Source organism: Pituophis catenifer, unplaced genomic scaffold (genome assembly GCF_029215685.1).
Source record: "Pituophis catenifer annectens isolate HBS135680 unplaced genomic scaffold, rPitCat1.0.hap2 SCAF_11, whole genome shotgun sequence".
NCBI lineage: Eukaryota > Metazoa > Chordata > Lepidosauria > Squamata > Colubridae > Pituophis > Pituophis catenifer.
Window position 1 is genome coordinate 9204646 of NW_027256891.1, and position 14868 is coordinate 9219513.

Genomic DNA, 14868 nt, shown 5'->3' on the forward strand with positions numbered 1-14868 from the left:
GCACGCGTGCCATAGGTTCGCCATCACGGGGCTAGACCATTGTGTGTTGAGGATGCTTTAATTTAGATGTGTACATTGGATAGAGGATTGGACTTGAGGAACTCAATAGTTCCTTACTATGAAATTTTATGATTTTGTCAAATGAATGGAAGACTGAGAGACTAAGAGAAGAAGTAAGAAGAAGTGAACTAAGACATAATTTTCACACATATCCACATTTCTGAACTGAAGTCTTTAATTCAAAAGCCATAAACTAAGAGAATCTTATGTTTATCAGCTGATAGCATTTGCTACAGAATTTAAAAGTCAGACCCAGAAACACCAATGCAGTCTACGCAAAATTAAGCTACCACTTGAGGGTTTCTTGTTGAAAACTTGGTTTTTCTTCAGTCCACAGCTTCAAACTATTTTATATCAGCAGCCATGACAGCATCAAAAAACTTTTGATCTGAGAATTTTTCTGAGTTTTGACTTCTTACTCAAGCAGCACTAGCTGTTAATATTTCGCTTTCATTAAAATATTCCGCATACCACTGAGGTTCCTTAAAAGAAAAATTCCACTGAAGCACATTAGATGTTTTAGCCAACTTACTGGCATTCCGGGTGGACCTGGAAATCCTGGGTCACCTTTCTGTCCAGGGAGGGGAGAGGTGATAATATCTCCTGGTTCACCCTAAAATGTAAATATGGGATATGGATTAAGATAGTGATATTCATAATGAGCTTCAACATGAAGACACACCAAAGTGCCACTGAACCATTCAAAATAAACCCTCCAACAACTTCTTCATGCAATCATTTTCTTGCAGAAATACATTCATAATAGTCAGTGTTCCGGTTATTTGAGGGGTTGCCAGAAAGAAGAGGGAGTCAACCTATTTTCCAAAGCACCAGAAGGCAAGACCAAAAAAAAAAAAAAAGGATGGAAACTAATCAAGGAGAGAAGCAACCTCAAACTAAGGAGAAATTTCCTGACAGTAAGACCTATCAACTAGTGGAATAGCTTGCCTTCAGAAGTTGTGGGTTCTCCACAACTGAAGCCACTGAAGGCTTTTAAGAAGAGACTGGACAACCAGTTGTTGAAAACGGTACAGGGTCTCCTGCTTGAGCAGGGGGTTGGACAAGAAGACCTCCAAGGTCCCCTCCAACTCTTATTATTCTGTTATTTATATTTATCCTGCAACTAAACAACACATAGGCATTCTTTTGCTGCATAAAGTACTGATTTATGTTCATGTTAAATTTGTGGCACCAAGGAAAGGTAGAGAGATTGGGGAGAGAGGAGGAAATCAGGGTCATTGTGCTTTTTCTTTGAAAAAAAGTGACTTCATTCAGCTTGAAAATATTACCAGAATGCAATTATGTTTAATGAAATATACTTTCAGAAGTACATAATGTTTTTTTAAAAATCCAACTAACAGCCATACAAGCATTTAATTGACTGGGTTGGTCTTTTGTCTCCTGTTCAGGAAACCTCTCAGATTCAATGCAGATACCACATCAAAGCTAGATCAGAGCTTGGCAGGATGCCTGAACTGAAGAATGGAGAAGAATAAAAACACCTGAAAGTCGGGTTTACAAACCATCACTTATCTTTGCTAAGGTTCAACGTAATGTCTGAATATGCAAATTAAGGCATTAAGCAATAACATAGATTATACTTTTAGACTGGGGCAATAGTAAGTAGCTGGAAACTCAACAAAGGAATAGAAAATGCATGAATATACATGTTCAGAAAATTATTGAGGGTACTGCAAGATACAAACTTGCTAGTTACACACCACTTGTTAATGATCGAGTATTATCATTCCACTTGGACTTGGAGAACTGGACTTGGTGTCCAGTGATGTTTGGTGAAAACTTTGTTAAATGCGATGTCAGTTTTCTTAGCTACAGGAGGGCCAAAGAGCATGTTGTGCATGCATGTCATTGAGTGTATCATTTTTTTCTTTAGCAATTTGTAGCTTCTGTGGTTTCTCACATTTTGGTGAAACCCCAGGAAGAGATTTTTGTTTTATTTTATTTAGAATATGGGCACCAAGAAGCCTGAAAAGTGCTGGAAACATTTGCAACAGAAGGGGGGGGGATCCAAATGGTAAGACCCTTCATCTCTTATAATAAAAAAGTAGAAATATAAAATCCTGCAAGGAAAAATGGGGTGAGGATGGAAAATTCTAGAAAATTTTAGTTTGTGTTTCAACACAATATTGAGGAAACCTGAGAAGCCCATAATGCATCCCTTCTAGCATCTGTGCCAAAGCTGGCTTGTCAGTTCTTTTATGTTAGAAATTTATTTACATATGATAGCATCTCTTAGGAAAGAAAGCCAGAAAAATCAATGACAGCTACCAGGTACTAATAATTAGAGGAAACAACATGCTCAAACTGTTGTTTCTACACTGTGGAAAGCAAACTTACTTTCATTCCTGGAAAACCAGGTGGGCCCTGTAGAAAAAGGAGAGATAAAGAATTAAAAATAAACTGTGGATTCTGTAAACTGGATTCTGGTCTGGACTGAGAGAGCTGGCCTTCAGCCTCCCTCGACTTCCGTGTTTGATTAAAAGAAAAGGATAGAAAATTAGACTAGCTCAGACTATCTTTTCTAAATTCAATGAAAAGAGTGAAGTGATTAAGGAATGGAGCAAAATATAGGTAATTAAAGCTCAGAGCAGTGTTTCTCAACTTCAGCAAATTTAAGATGTGGGGCCCCAAAGGTGCTTTTTGATTTTTCAAAAAGGCAACTGGACTTCTTGATTTTTCTTTTAAGATGTTTCACTTCTCATTCAAGAAGCTTCTTCATTCCTAACTAACTTAGAACTGAAGAAGCTTCTTGGATGAGAAGCGAAAAGTCTTAAAAGAAATCAGAAAATCTAATTGCCTTTAAAATAAAAGCACCTTTGGGACAATGATGACCTGGATGGATGAGAACTGCCACAGACACTTTAAGATACGTGGACTTCAACTCTCAGAATTCCCCAATCAACATTTGGGGGCTGAAGTCCACTCATCCTGAAGTAACCGAAACTGAGAAACACTGGTTTAGATGAACATTGAGGAATATGCTTTTTTTTTTTTTTGTATATTTATAGCTTAAAATTTGGGATCTTTAGTTTTCAGCTCTATCGAACTTCTTGAATCTTTCAAACATCTGCAGAGATACCAATAATTAATAGAAATCTTTCCCCAAAGAGATCACTCTAGCATCTCCTCTGTTGGCTCACGATCCCAAGTAAACATGTTGTCTTCATTTTTACTTTGAATCAGTTGATTGGTTTTTTTATATAAATATCTGGCTCTTTAATCATTTTTGCTGCCTTTTAAATGTTTGGGTTAATTTGTTCTAAATCTTGGAACAGTTAACTTAGAAAGAAGTCTTAGCATTTTCAACAGGGATTCCTCCCAGCTGAAGGTGGAAATGGAATTCAGATTTAATTTTTAAAAATATCCTCAATATCAGGGCCAGAGAACCTGTGACTCATTAGATGTTGCTGAATTACAATTTCCAGTATTCTTAGGTATGGCTAACAGCCCGGACATCTGTGATTAGCAGCATTTATAGCAGTGTGTCTCAACCTTGGCACCTTGAAGATCTATGGACCTCAGTTCCCAGAATTCTCCAGCCGGTGCACAGGGAATTCTTGGAGTTGATGTCTAGATATCTTCAAGTTTCCAAGTCTGAGGAACACTGATATGGAGAATCACAAGTTATCTAACAGAAAAGATGTTAAATAACTTGTGATTGTGATTGTGAAACATAGAGGAAAGAAGGACAAGGGGGTGACATGGTAGCAGCCTTCCAATATTTGAGGGGCTGCCACAAAGAAGTGGGAGTCAACCTATTCTCCAAAGCACCTGAAGGCAGGACAAGAAGCAATGGATGGAAGCTAATAAAGGAAAGGAGCAGCCTAGAATTAAGAAGAAATTTCCTGATAGTAAGAACACACACAGGGGGGTCGTGTGTGTGCGTGCCCACACCCATAATTCAATACTCCCCCCATGCCCACCCACCCCATGCCCACCCACCCCCACTCATGTGCGTGTGACCCTCCCTGCGTTCCCCCCACTTTTGGCATGCAATGGCATAAAGGTTACCGCTGGGCCCGGTAGGCCCGTTTTTTCGCCCTCCCCAGGCTCAAGAGGATTTCTTGGAGCCTGGGGAGGGCGAAAACGTCCTCCCCCACCCCCAGAGGCCGGAAACGACCCATTTCCTGACTTCTGGTGGGCCCGGAAGGCCTGAAAATCAGCTGACCGGTGCACACATGTATGCTGGAGCTAAGCTAGGGAAACGCTCATGTGCCCACAGATATGGCTCCACGTGCCACAGGTGCCATAGGTTCACCGTCATGGGTATAGGGTCTCCTATTTGAGTAGGGGGACTAGAAGACTTCCAAGGTCCCTTCCAGCTATATTCTGATTGATTGAATGTTAGGTGTCATATATTTTTAAATTTTGTTTATTAAATTTATTTGCTGCTTATCTTGTCACATATCAAAATGTCTGCCTGCCTACCTGTCTATCTAGTCATCTATCTTCTTAATCACCCAGCTCCCTCTTAGAGCATATCATAGCTGTGTAGAGTTGCCCCAAATAGCAAGATAGGCTGTATATAAATTAAATAAACAAATAAACTTATATTCTTGGAAGCTCCATTAAAAAAGCAACGGAGACATCACTGATAGGTGAATTCTACTGGTACCCTAGCATAACCAAAACTAATATTTTACTATTCTCCATTTGGCCCTAAGCAGTCTACAGGTTTGAACTTGAAGAACATAGCATAGAACACAGTAAACAGTCAGGTTAGGGCTTCAAAAACTATTCAGAACCAAGTATACAGTAAGACTGACAAGAAGATATTTCTTTTACTTACGGGAGGTCCAGCCAAACCTGGGAAACCCATGCTGCCTGGAAAACCACGTTCTCCCTAGAGAAGACAGAAGGAAAACTTTCATTGAAGGCCTTCAGTGGCCCAACTTGGACATCTGCGAAATAGTGAAGGAATGTCACAATTTAAAAGCAAAATGATTCCCTATGTACGGATGGATGGATGGGTGGCTGGAAGACTATGATCTATGTTTATTATTTTTTGATAATCATTTTATCTAAGTTACATACTTTGCTTACAAAATGCATCTCATGAACATGCCAATAGATCTCCATAGAAATTAGAACTGGAGCAGAGAGAGGTAGTTTTTTGCTCAATACTGAATTCTGGGAGTTGGCAACCTGCAATCATATGAGACTTTCCCCAATTTTCTCTTTCCTTTCCCTTTTTCCCTTTCCCTCTCCCTCTCCTTCTTTCTTTTATTCTTGTAGCTCCTGCTGTTCCTAAAACCACTTGATGAAGAAACTGGGTTGGTTTGCTCAGAAATGGGATAATTTCTTCCAAGTTTATTTTGGAGATAAACTGCTATGCTTCACAGATTGCTGCCACCATCCCAAAGTAGCTGACTTAGGGATTTTAATGCTATGGTTATTTCCTCTTTTATTAGCTCTTTTCCAAAGCCACAGATACTATCCTGATAATTCCCAACATTCCATTTATTGGCCAACTATGGGCAAACTCTTCAAAGATTTTTCCATCCTGAGAAATCAGGAGTTTAGTAGCACCATTTCCAACTAACAAATGTTATTAAAAGACATAAGATTTTATGAACTGCATCTTAGTTCTTTGGATGTGTGTAGTGGTTAGCTGCTAAATTTAAATCCTACATCAATTGAGTAAATCTATGCATTTAATGAATTGAATTGCAGCTCACAAAAGCTTTAATAAAATTTGTGAGTCAAAAAAGATGCTACTAGACTCCCGATTTTTGCCACCATAGATTAACATGGTCCACTTCCTACAATTCCTTGAGCGATACAAGGTCAAGTGCTTCCTCTCCATGGAACAAGAGATTAAACACTGTGGTTGGTTGGGGGAACACTGGTTACTAGTTAGAAACACAGTTTATTATTGATTTTGGAAGCATGACAGACACAAAAATGAAGCAGCACAAGGCATTAATTATGGGATCCTAGGAAAAGATGCAGCTGTTTTGAAGAGCTAAAACAGGGGCTCTAGCTACGTCTTGCATTCCAGAACACTTTTTTAAAAAGGAACTGAATCTAAAGCATTGGCTATCCTTACTCAAAGCACTTGAGATAAATGGCAAATTTTGCTATTCAGTGTTCAACTGTCTCATGTACCCATGGATTACTTTCACCTTCCAGCTGTATTTGGACAGCAAAATCAAGGACAGGGAACATTCCTTCAGTCACTACTCCTATGATTAGCCTCATCAGAAGTTTTGAGCTGAAATGTCAAGCTGACATCTACTCCACTTATTTATTCAATGCTGTTAGATCATCTTGGCAATTGCTAAATGAAAAGAAGAGTCAAGATATAACCTTGGAATTTACCTCCAAGGAAACATAGCCAGAACTGTCAGTTCTCCCCCCTTCCCCCAGTTGTTTTTCCAGAAGGGAGTTGAAAACCAAAGTAGCCATAATTGCTTCATTTATACATTTATTCCATTGTTAGCTTGGAAATTATCACAATTATTAGGTACTTAACCACTGAATTTCAGCAGTCCATCCTTGGAGATTTAAAGACCCCAAAGAGAGATTGGTTGACCACATTTGACCTGCTGACTGCAAGTTGCCAATCACTCCATGAAGTGCCTGTTCTAGACAGAATTTCTTGTCTCCTTGAAAGCCTTCGCTTTGCAAACAAAAGAGTCTAGAGATGGATCCATTGCAGTAGTGCAGTCTCTGTAATTAGCAGAACGTTGGTCACTCTGCATATTCTGCACAACTTAAAGGAATGCTGCCCTCGATGTGGTCAGACCAGCCCCATTAATTGGACAGCTACATCTGGAAAGTTTTCTTGAGAACAAGATAGGTTGGCCACTGCCTTCTCAACCTAACCCTGGCATTTCCTGCTGGTCTCCCAACCCTGCTTAAACATTTCCAAATCAGTCTGGTGCTATATCCTATCCTGTTTGTATAAACTGAAACTTTCTGGCTGAAAAGGTCCTCATGTCCCCATGACAAATCAGCCAATCCCAGCAGCCAAACATTTGGGGCAAGTATTGTTAGCATATGTGCAAAATTCCAAATATGCAATTAACCCTCTTCTACTACAACCATAGTCCCACATTAGTTAGAAAAGTTGTATGCTTCCAAAGGAGCCAATCCCACCTTTGTTCCATTGCATCCTGGGATACCTTGGAGTCCGGGAGGTCCATCCTGACCTGGTAGTCCCTGCATATGGAAAGAAGAACATCAGACATTGATTGGATTATGATGGTTGGTTGCTTGGTTTTAAAGACAGCCATTCAGCCACCATGACTATAATACAATTTACTTACAGGAAGTCCTGGTGTTCCCGGAAAACCTGGTAGGCCTGGAGGACCCTAAGATAAAAAAAATCATAGATCGAGTTAGATATTATTCTAATATTTAGAGGAAAACAGCATTTTATTTTAAAGAAAGGCCCCAGAGCAGAGAATATTTCTGGTTCAGGGTTGAACTGTGGGGTCCTTAGTGTTCTCTGAGCTTGGTGGTTTTCTTGAAGATGTTTCATTACCCAACTAGGTAACATCATCAGGGCTAGAAAGCAGTGGGGCTTCTGAAGGAGGAGGAACAGGAGGACGACGACTGTGGAATCCTTGGTGCTCTCTAAAGTTGCTGTCATTTTCTTGCAGACATTTTAGTTCCTAACTAGGGAACATCATCCGTGCTAGAAGGAAGCAGGGTGTGCTTATAAGTCTTAACTATGTATGTATGTATGCATGCATATAATATGTTTGTATGTCACTATCAAAAACAACCCTTGGTGGCTCATTTCTACTTTCTGCTTTATACCAGAAATGTTTAAAAAAATCACTTACTCGGATGCCTTTGGGTCCTGTAGGCCCTGGAAATCCACTATCACCCTGCAAGAAGAAGAAGACAAAGTGTGACCAAGGCCATCAATGGCAGGAACAGATCCCTTGCTAGAAAAGCAGACCTCCATGCAACATCTTCAACAAAGAAAGGCATGCTCTGCCTACCCGTCACCTGAACATGAGAACATAAGCATGTTCTGCTGTGTCAGGTCCCTGGCCCACTGAGTCCAGCAGTATGTTTTCACAGTGGCAACCCAACTATCCAAGGAAGTCCACTAGGCTCCTGGGTATGGGTGGATGTGCCCAGTGATGGGATTCAAATAATTTAACGACGGGTTCTCTGCCCTAATGACCAGCTGGGTAGGCGTGGCTCGGTGGTCACGTGACCATGTGGGCGTGGCCAACTCAACGTCACTTATGTCGATGGCGCTTAGCTGTTACAATGTAATAAGGGTTAACCAGAGAGGCAGTTTCTGTAAGCAGGGCAATAAAAATTAGGCTAGAAACAACACCAGAATGTTTCCTTTCTGCCTTACAGGAGATTAGCCCTGTAAAGTGGGAAAAAACAAAATAAGATTTCTTCCCCACAACCAGTTCTCTGAACTGCTTAGAAAGTTAACAACCGGTTCTACCAAATAGGTGCGAACTGACTGAATCCCATCACTGGATGTGCCTTCAGGTTAGTTTTTGACTCCTGGCAACTGAATGGACATATCCCTGCAAGTTTCTTGACAAGATTTCAGACATACTGTGGCTTAACCTTGCTGAGGGCTGTGGGATGAAAGAAAGGGACTGGCTCAAGGTCACCAACTTGGCTTCATGCCTAAGGGTGAGACAAGAACTCACATCTCCCTGTTTCTAGACTGGCACCTTAACCATTACACCAAACTGATTCTCATAATGTTCAAAACAAACTTGATTCCTGGTGATTGCCTGCATGAGTTTCTGCAGATTTCTTTGCAAGATTTTTCACAAGTGATTTATTTATTTATTTTATTGGTTCGATTTATATGCCACCCTTCTCCGGAGACTCAGGGCGGCTTACAATGCATTAAGCAATAGCCTTCATACTTTTGTATATACCTGCTTAGTAGGGCTTTCAGCCCCCCCCCCCCAAGTGGTGTTCTTTTTTATACAAAGTCATCTTATTGCCCCCACAATCCGGGTCCTCATTTTACCTACCTCGAAAGGATGGAAGGCTGAGTCAACCTTGAGCCTGGTGAGATTTGAACTTGCAGTAATTGCAGGCATCTGGTGTTACTTAACAGCACTTTAGTCTGCTGCGCCACCAAGCTCTTCAAGAGCCGCAGATTGGCCACTGTTTACTTCCTGGGCTGAAACAGAGGAAGTGGCCCAAAGTCACCTAGCTAGTTTTGACCCTAAAATGGGACTAGAACTCTCAGATTCTAGTCCAGCACCTTCCCCAGTAGACCAGGCTGACTTCTGGTCTGAAAGAAAATGACTGGCTCAAGGTAACCTAGTTGGTTTTGTGCCTAAAGTGAGACTAGAAAGCACGCTCTCCCAGTTTCTAGCCTGGTGTCTTAATCATTACATCAGATTGTCTCTTACTTTGTCTATGAGTCATTCCTGATTCCTAGTGACGATGTGAATAAATCCTTGCAATTTTCTTGGTCAGGTTTTTCAGAAGTGGTTTGCCCTTGTCTCCTTTCTAAGGCTGAGAGAGAATGACTGGTCCAAAGCCATCTCAGTTGGTTTTGGGCCTAAAGTGAGACTCAAGTCTGCCAGTTTCTCTTCTGCTGTTTTAACTACTCTAGTCTCCTAATAGAAAGCAAAATAAACATCTGTAAACAGCTCATCCAAGATGGTACAACCCTGACAACTGTAGCATCCAAAAGAGCCTTGATAGTACAGTGGTCTAAGCACCCTGTTATTAACACAGCTGCCTGCAATTACTGCTGGTTCGAATCTCTCCAAGGCTCAAGGTTGACTCAGCCTTCCATCCTTTCTAAGGGAGGTGAAATGAGGACCCGGTTTGTGGGGGCAATAAGCTGACTTTGTATAAATATATACAAAAGTATGAAGGCTATTGCTTAACGCATTGTAAGCCGCCCTGAGTCTCCGGAGAAGGGCGGCATATAAATCAAATTAAAAAAAAAAAAAGAGCAACAGTGGTGCAGTGGTTAGAGTGCAGTAATACAGGCAACTTCTGCTGACTGCCAGCAGTTTTGCAGTTCAAATCTCACCAGGCTCAAGGCTGACTCAGCCTTCCATCCTTCCAAGGTGGGTAAAATGAGGACCCATAGGCTGAATGTCAGGGTTCCAAGTAACACCCCCAACGATAAAAGACTCCGAGGCTTCCAGGACTGACACTGACTCTGTAAATCACTAAGAGAGGGTTGTAAAAGCACCGTGAAGGAGTATTTAAGTCTTAAGTGCTAGTGCTATTTCCAATCACTCACCTTCTCACCACGGGATCCAGCTGGTCCTTCTGGGCCAGGGAAGCCAGGCAAACCGGGCTGGCCTTGCAAACCTGGGAAACCTCGATCACCCTGGGCCCAAGAAAAGAACAACAATGAATGAGCTTGCTCTCTGCACAGCATGGAAAAGTGGGGTGATTTTTTTTACAGTTTTTTTTTATTATCTTATAATATAAAATACAAAAATACAAAAGCAAATAGTAGGAAACAAAAGGGAGGAAAAGGGAAAGAGAGAAGTGTAGAAAAGAAGGGGAAAAAGAAAAAAAAAAGACATTGACTTCCGTCTCCCTCTGGTGCAGTAGAATAAGGCATATCAAACCTCAACTTTTTTACTTTCTATAATAATATAAATTAGCCATTTCTATAACAACAAATCTATCTAATCAGTAAAATCCAAAATCAACGTTTCATTTTTTCCCCACCCAAAGTCCACAAGCTGTTTCCAAGTAGAAACAAAAGTATGTTTTTTCTTTGATCAAAACAGTCCATTTTAGCCATTTCTGCTAATTCCATCAACTTTTGCAGCCATCCATCCATGGTGGGAATCGAAATGTCCAAGTAGTCTTGCTGCTATCAACATATATAACATCAAAGTTCTATTTTTTTCCCCAAGTCCTTTTCAATTAAGCCCAAAAGAAAAATTTCTGGCTTTATTTTTAAATGCACTTTATGAATTTTCTGTATTAGAGTAGAATAGTGAGATGAATTGAAACAGACTCATGGCTTAATCTATGCAAAGTACTACCACCTCTGTCAAAGAAGCAAGAATTACAGTGATTGAATAGATATATTAAAATAGATATATATTAGAGTTACATTTTCTTAAATAAAAATAAAATAAATATATTTCAGTAAAATGGATTAATGCAAGAATTAGGGCTACAGTATAAACTGAAAACTTGGGACACTGTGGCAGGAAGTTCCACATCTCCTTTATTAGCAAGTTTTTTAAGGTGGAGTCTCTAAAGATTTGCAACCCAGAGTCAATTGCCACTTAAGAAATAAACCTTTGATAAGATCTCTCTGCTGATTGCTGATGTCCAAATAACCTTCTCTTCTTTCTCAGGCTCCTCACGATGTTTTCCCTTACTCTTACCATGCAAAAGGCTGCAGCCAGGATCATAAATGCCCGATTTGTTATTTTATTAAAGTTATTACCTAGCACTTATAAATTCTTCTTCTCTTGGCTCTGGACTGAGATGCACAGGATGACCAGGATGACAATGGTCCCATGATAATCAAGATATTAAAACTATTCTCAGCCACCTCATTTATCTTTATATGCTTTTCTGGCTCACTAGCATTCAAAGTTCAGCAAAATTTGCAGTGGATGAATTTTTTGTTCCCTGGAAAGCTGCAATTCAGATCCCACTTCAGTCCAGCAAGAAACCTATAAAGGTTCTGCAATACACAGGTAGTCCTTGACTTATGACTACAATTGGGCCCAACATTTCTGTTGCTAAGTGAGAGATTTGTTGAGTTTTGCCCCATTTTACAACCTTTCTTGCTGCAGTTGTAACATGGTTGTTAAATGAATCTGGCTTTCCCATCGACTTTGCTTGTCAGGAGGTCACAAAAGGTGATCACATCACCCCAGGAACACTGCAACCGTCATAAATATGAGTCAGTTGCCAAGCATCTGAAGTTTGGCCATGTGACCATGAGGGTGCTGCAATGGTTGTTAAGTGTGAAAAAAGGTCAGAAGTCACTTTTTTCAGAGCCATTGTCACTTTGAACAGTCACTAAACAAACGGTTGTAAGGCAAGGACTATCTGCATTGTCCTACAATCAATCAGTTGGATACAGTTTAGAAAGAGAAAGCTCAGATAGTAAAATAGATAGATAGATAGATAGATAGATAGATAGATAGATAGATAGATAGATAATATATAGATAGATCGATAAGATAGATCGATAGATCGATAGACAGATATAGATCGATCGATCGATAGATGATAGATAATAGATAGATAATAGATAGATCGATAAGATAGATCGATAGATCGATAGATTGATAGATAGATAGATAGAGATAGATGGATGGATGGATGGATGGATGGATGGATGATAGGTAGATAGATGATAGATAGATAGATAGATAGATAGATAGATAGATAGATAGATAGATAGATAGGATACAATTCTTTATTGACCAAGTATGATTGGACACACAAAGAATTTGTCTCCGGTGCATAAGCTCTCAGCGTACATACAAACAAGAAGTGATCTTGGTCTGATTAAGTGCCCTCAAGCAGGTGTCAACTCTTAATGAAATGGACACATTTCTCCAGGTTGACCTGGCTCAGCCTGGTCTTTTAGGGCTCTCAATAGTACACTCATTGCTGCTGCAATCAAGTCCATCCATCGAAGTCCAACTCTTTCCGGGGAGACAATGTCCTTTAAAAGTCCAGAAGGTTCTGCTTTTCCACTAAATTGTTATGCCAAGACAGCTGAGCTGGGGGTGGGCTGGCAGGTTTTCCAGAAGTTAATCTCCTCAAACCAGAAACAGATTGTGTCTTTTGGAGGCAGCCTAGCCCCCAAACTGATGTGTTTCATCCTGGAATGTTTGATTTTGTACTATCCTAATGGACTGGCTTGGTTTCCTTCTTTAGCTTACTTTGCATGAGACTTGCGGTCACCAAGTATATCAGAAACTACCCTGGCTGTCCATCTTTCCCATTTCTGAAAAAGCCCCTGGGATGTCCTTTTGGCAGATTAAATGAAAACATGCGAAGCCCTGAAGATGGACTGTGAAAAATAGGACATTCTCTCACTCTTTCCCTCTCTCCCACACACCCACATATACGTGCCTTGGTAATCTAACCACTGAAAAATAACTTATTCCCACTTAGAAGAATTTCTATGAAAGTTTTATTCACTGGAAGGAATTTTGAGAGTAAGTTCTCTTTCATTAGCTTGATTGAGAACTGCTGAGGGGGGGGGGACACCAACGCAACATTTGTTATATTCTATTTGCATCACACACTGTGGATAGCAGCACAGTTGTTTCCTGCTGATGGACAAAAGGGTTTGTTTTCAGTGAAGAACACCAGAAGCAAGATCAAAACCTATTTCCATTAACTGTGCCATCTGAAAGGGGGGAGGGAAGTCCAAGAAACAGAGAGGTCTGTCAATTTCTCAAACTATGAATTAGTATTTACAAGAGTCTCTATCTATTGGTTTGGACAATCTTTTCTCTGGAGTACAGCATAGGCTGAGAACATTGCATGGATTCATACACATCAATGCTAGGAAGACAAGTTTTTTCTCTCCCTCTGTTCAGAGAAAGAGGACATGGCTGTTATAATTATTAACATATGGTGTTGTTACAATGGCCAGGAGATCAAAATGCTATTGCAGAGTGGTTGTTTGGCTTGCCAAGGTACCAGCTGTTATAGGACACACTTGCTCACTTCCCAAGGTGCGCTGGGAGGAGGGGGAGCTGGCTTCACACCAGAGAGAAAGATGAGGGGCTTTTCCTGCAGCGTTACCCAAGGCCCCCTCCCTTCCTAGAACTGCCTCACAAGTGGATGCCACAACTAGGAAGGTTCAGAGCTATCAGGAATCTTGACTGCCTGCACAGAGCACCAGCTCATCTCACCACCAAAGTGGTACCTATCTATCTATACTTGTGAGTGAAAGGGTTTGAACTATTGGAGCTGATCATCTCCAGTGTCATTAAGCCACTGAGCCACCACCTTCTATGACATGACTGGAATGTCCCCCAAGGAGAAAGGACTCGAAACATGAATTCACTTTTTCTAGTGTTTTGGACAAGGATGGCAAGGCCCAGAGCCTTGGCCAATCTTAAAAAATTAAGGAGGCTGGGCCTTGATAATTAGACAAATGGTCACAAGGGAATGGTGAGCTTGTAGACTAGACTGGAAGTTAATAAAACATTGCAGAAAAAGCATTTCATTTCTGTAGTGTTGCTAAGGAAACTAGATGGACAATTCCGAGAAATCACCAGTCAAGTTTAGTTTAAGGGAGTTTGTAGTTGCCAGAAAGCAGAGGTGCTTGTCTGGAAGCTACGCAGGGTCAGATCTGGTTAATATCTGGATGGGGACTAGGATTGTAGGCTAGAATGAGAATTCAAAACAAGCATCACAGCAAATGATAGTGACAAACTATCATTTTTTGCAGCCATGTTGCTGCAAAAAAAAAAGTACAAAAACCCAGATATTTTTGTAAATTCACCAGAATCTAGCTACACTTCAAAGAGAGCTTTACTTCTGTAAAACAAGTGCCTTAAGAATTTGGGAGGAGTTAGTTCACCTCTTTTATTGTGTTCCTGTTTAAGAAAATTCTGAAATCATATCAGCATTATAATAGCAATGTGCCACTAAATTTCAGCTCTGCAATTTAGGTTCAGGGCCAAGTGTGGTTCATTGGCTGAATCCCTCTGAGCTAACCCAAATCAAATGCAACCCATTTCTGACCAAATGCAACCCATAGTCCATGTGAAAAAAAAAATCACATGTTCGTTATTGGCAACTAGGCAGTGAGCCAAACTTTTCAAATTCAAGACATTTTAAGCCTGAAGCAGGTTTTTTTCTGAC

General features: G+C 40.5%; 1 protein-coding gene across 1 annotated transcript in view; it reads right to left on the bottom strand.

Moving 5' to 3' along the window:
- The window catches only part of COL4A5 (collagen type IV alpha 5 chain), a 137196-nt gene that overhangs the window by 75408 nt on the left and 46920 nt on the right, over positions 1 to 14868 (bottom strand). Inside the window, exons 3-9 of the mRNA XM_070952119.1 lie at positions 10292 to 10381; positions 7875 to 7919; positions 7353 to 7397; positions 7183 to 7245; positions 4871 to 4924; positions 2419 to 2445; positions 593 to 673 (exon numbers count right to left, since the gene is read on the bottom strand). Of these exons, the coding sequence (XP_070808220.1) occupies positions 593 to 673; positions 2419 to 2445; positions 4871 to 4924; positions 7183 to 7245; positions 7353 to 7397; positions 7875 to 7919; positions 10292 to 10381 (405 nt within the window). The remainder of the gene's footprint in view (positions 1 to 592; positions 674 to 2418; positions 2446 to 4870; positions 4925 to 7182; positions 7246 to 7352; positions 7398 to 7874; positions 7920 to 10291; positions 10382 to 14868) is intronic.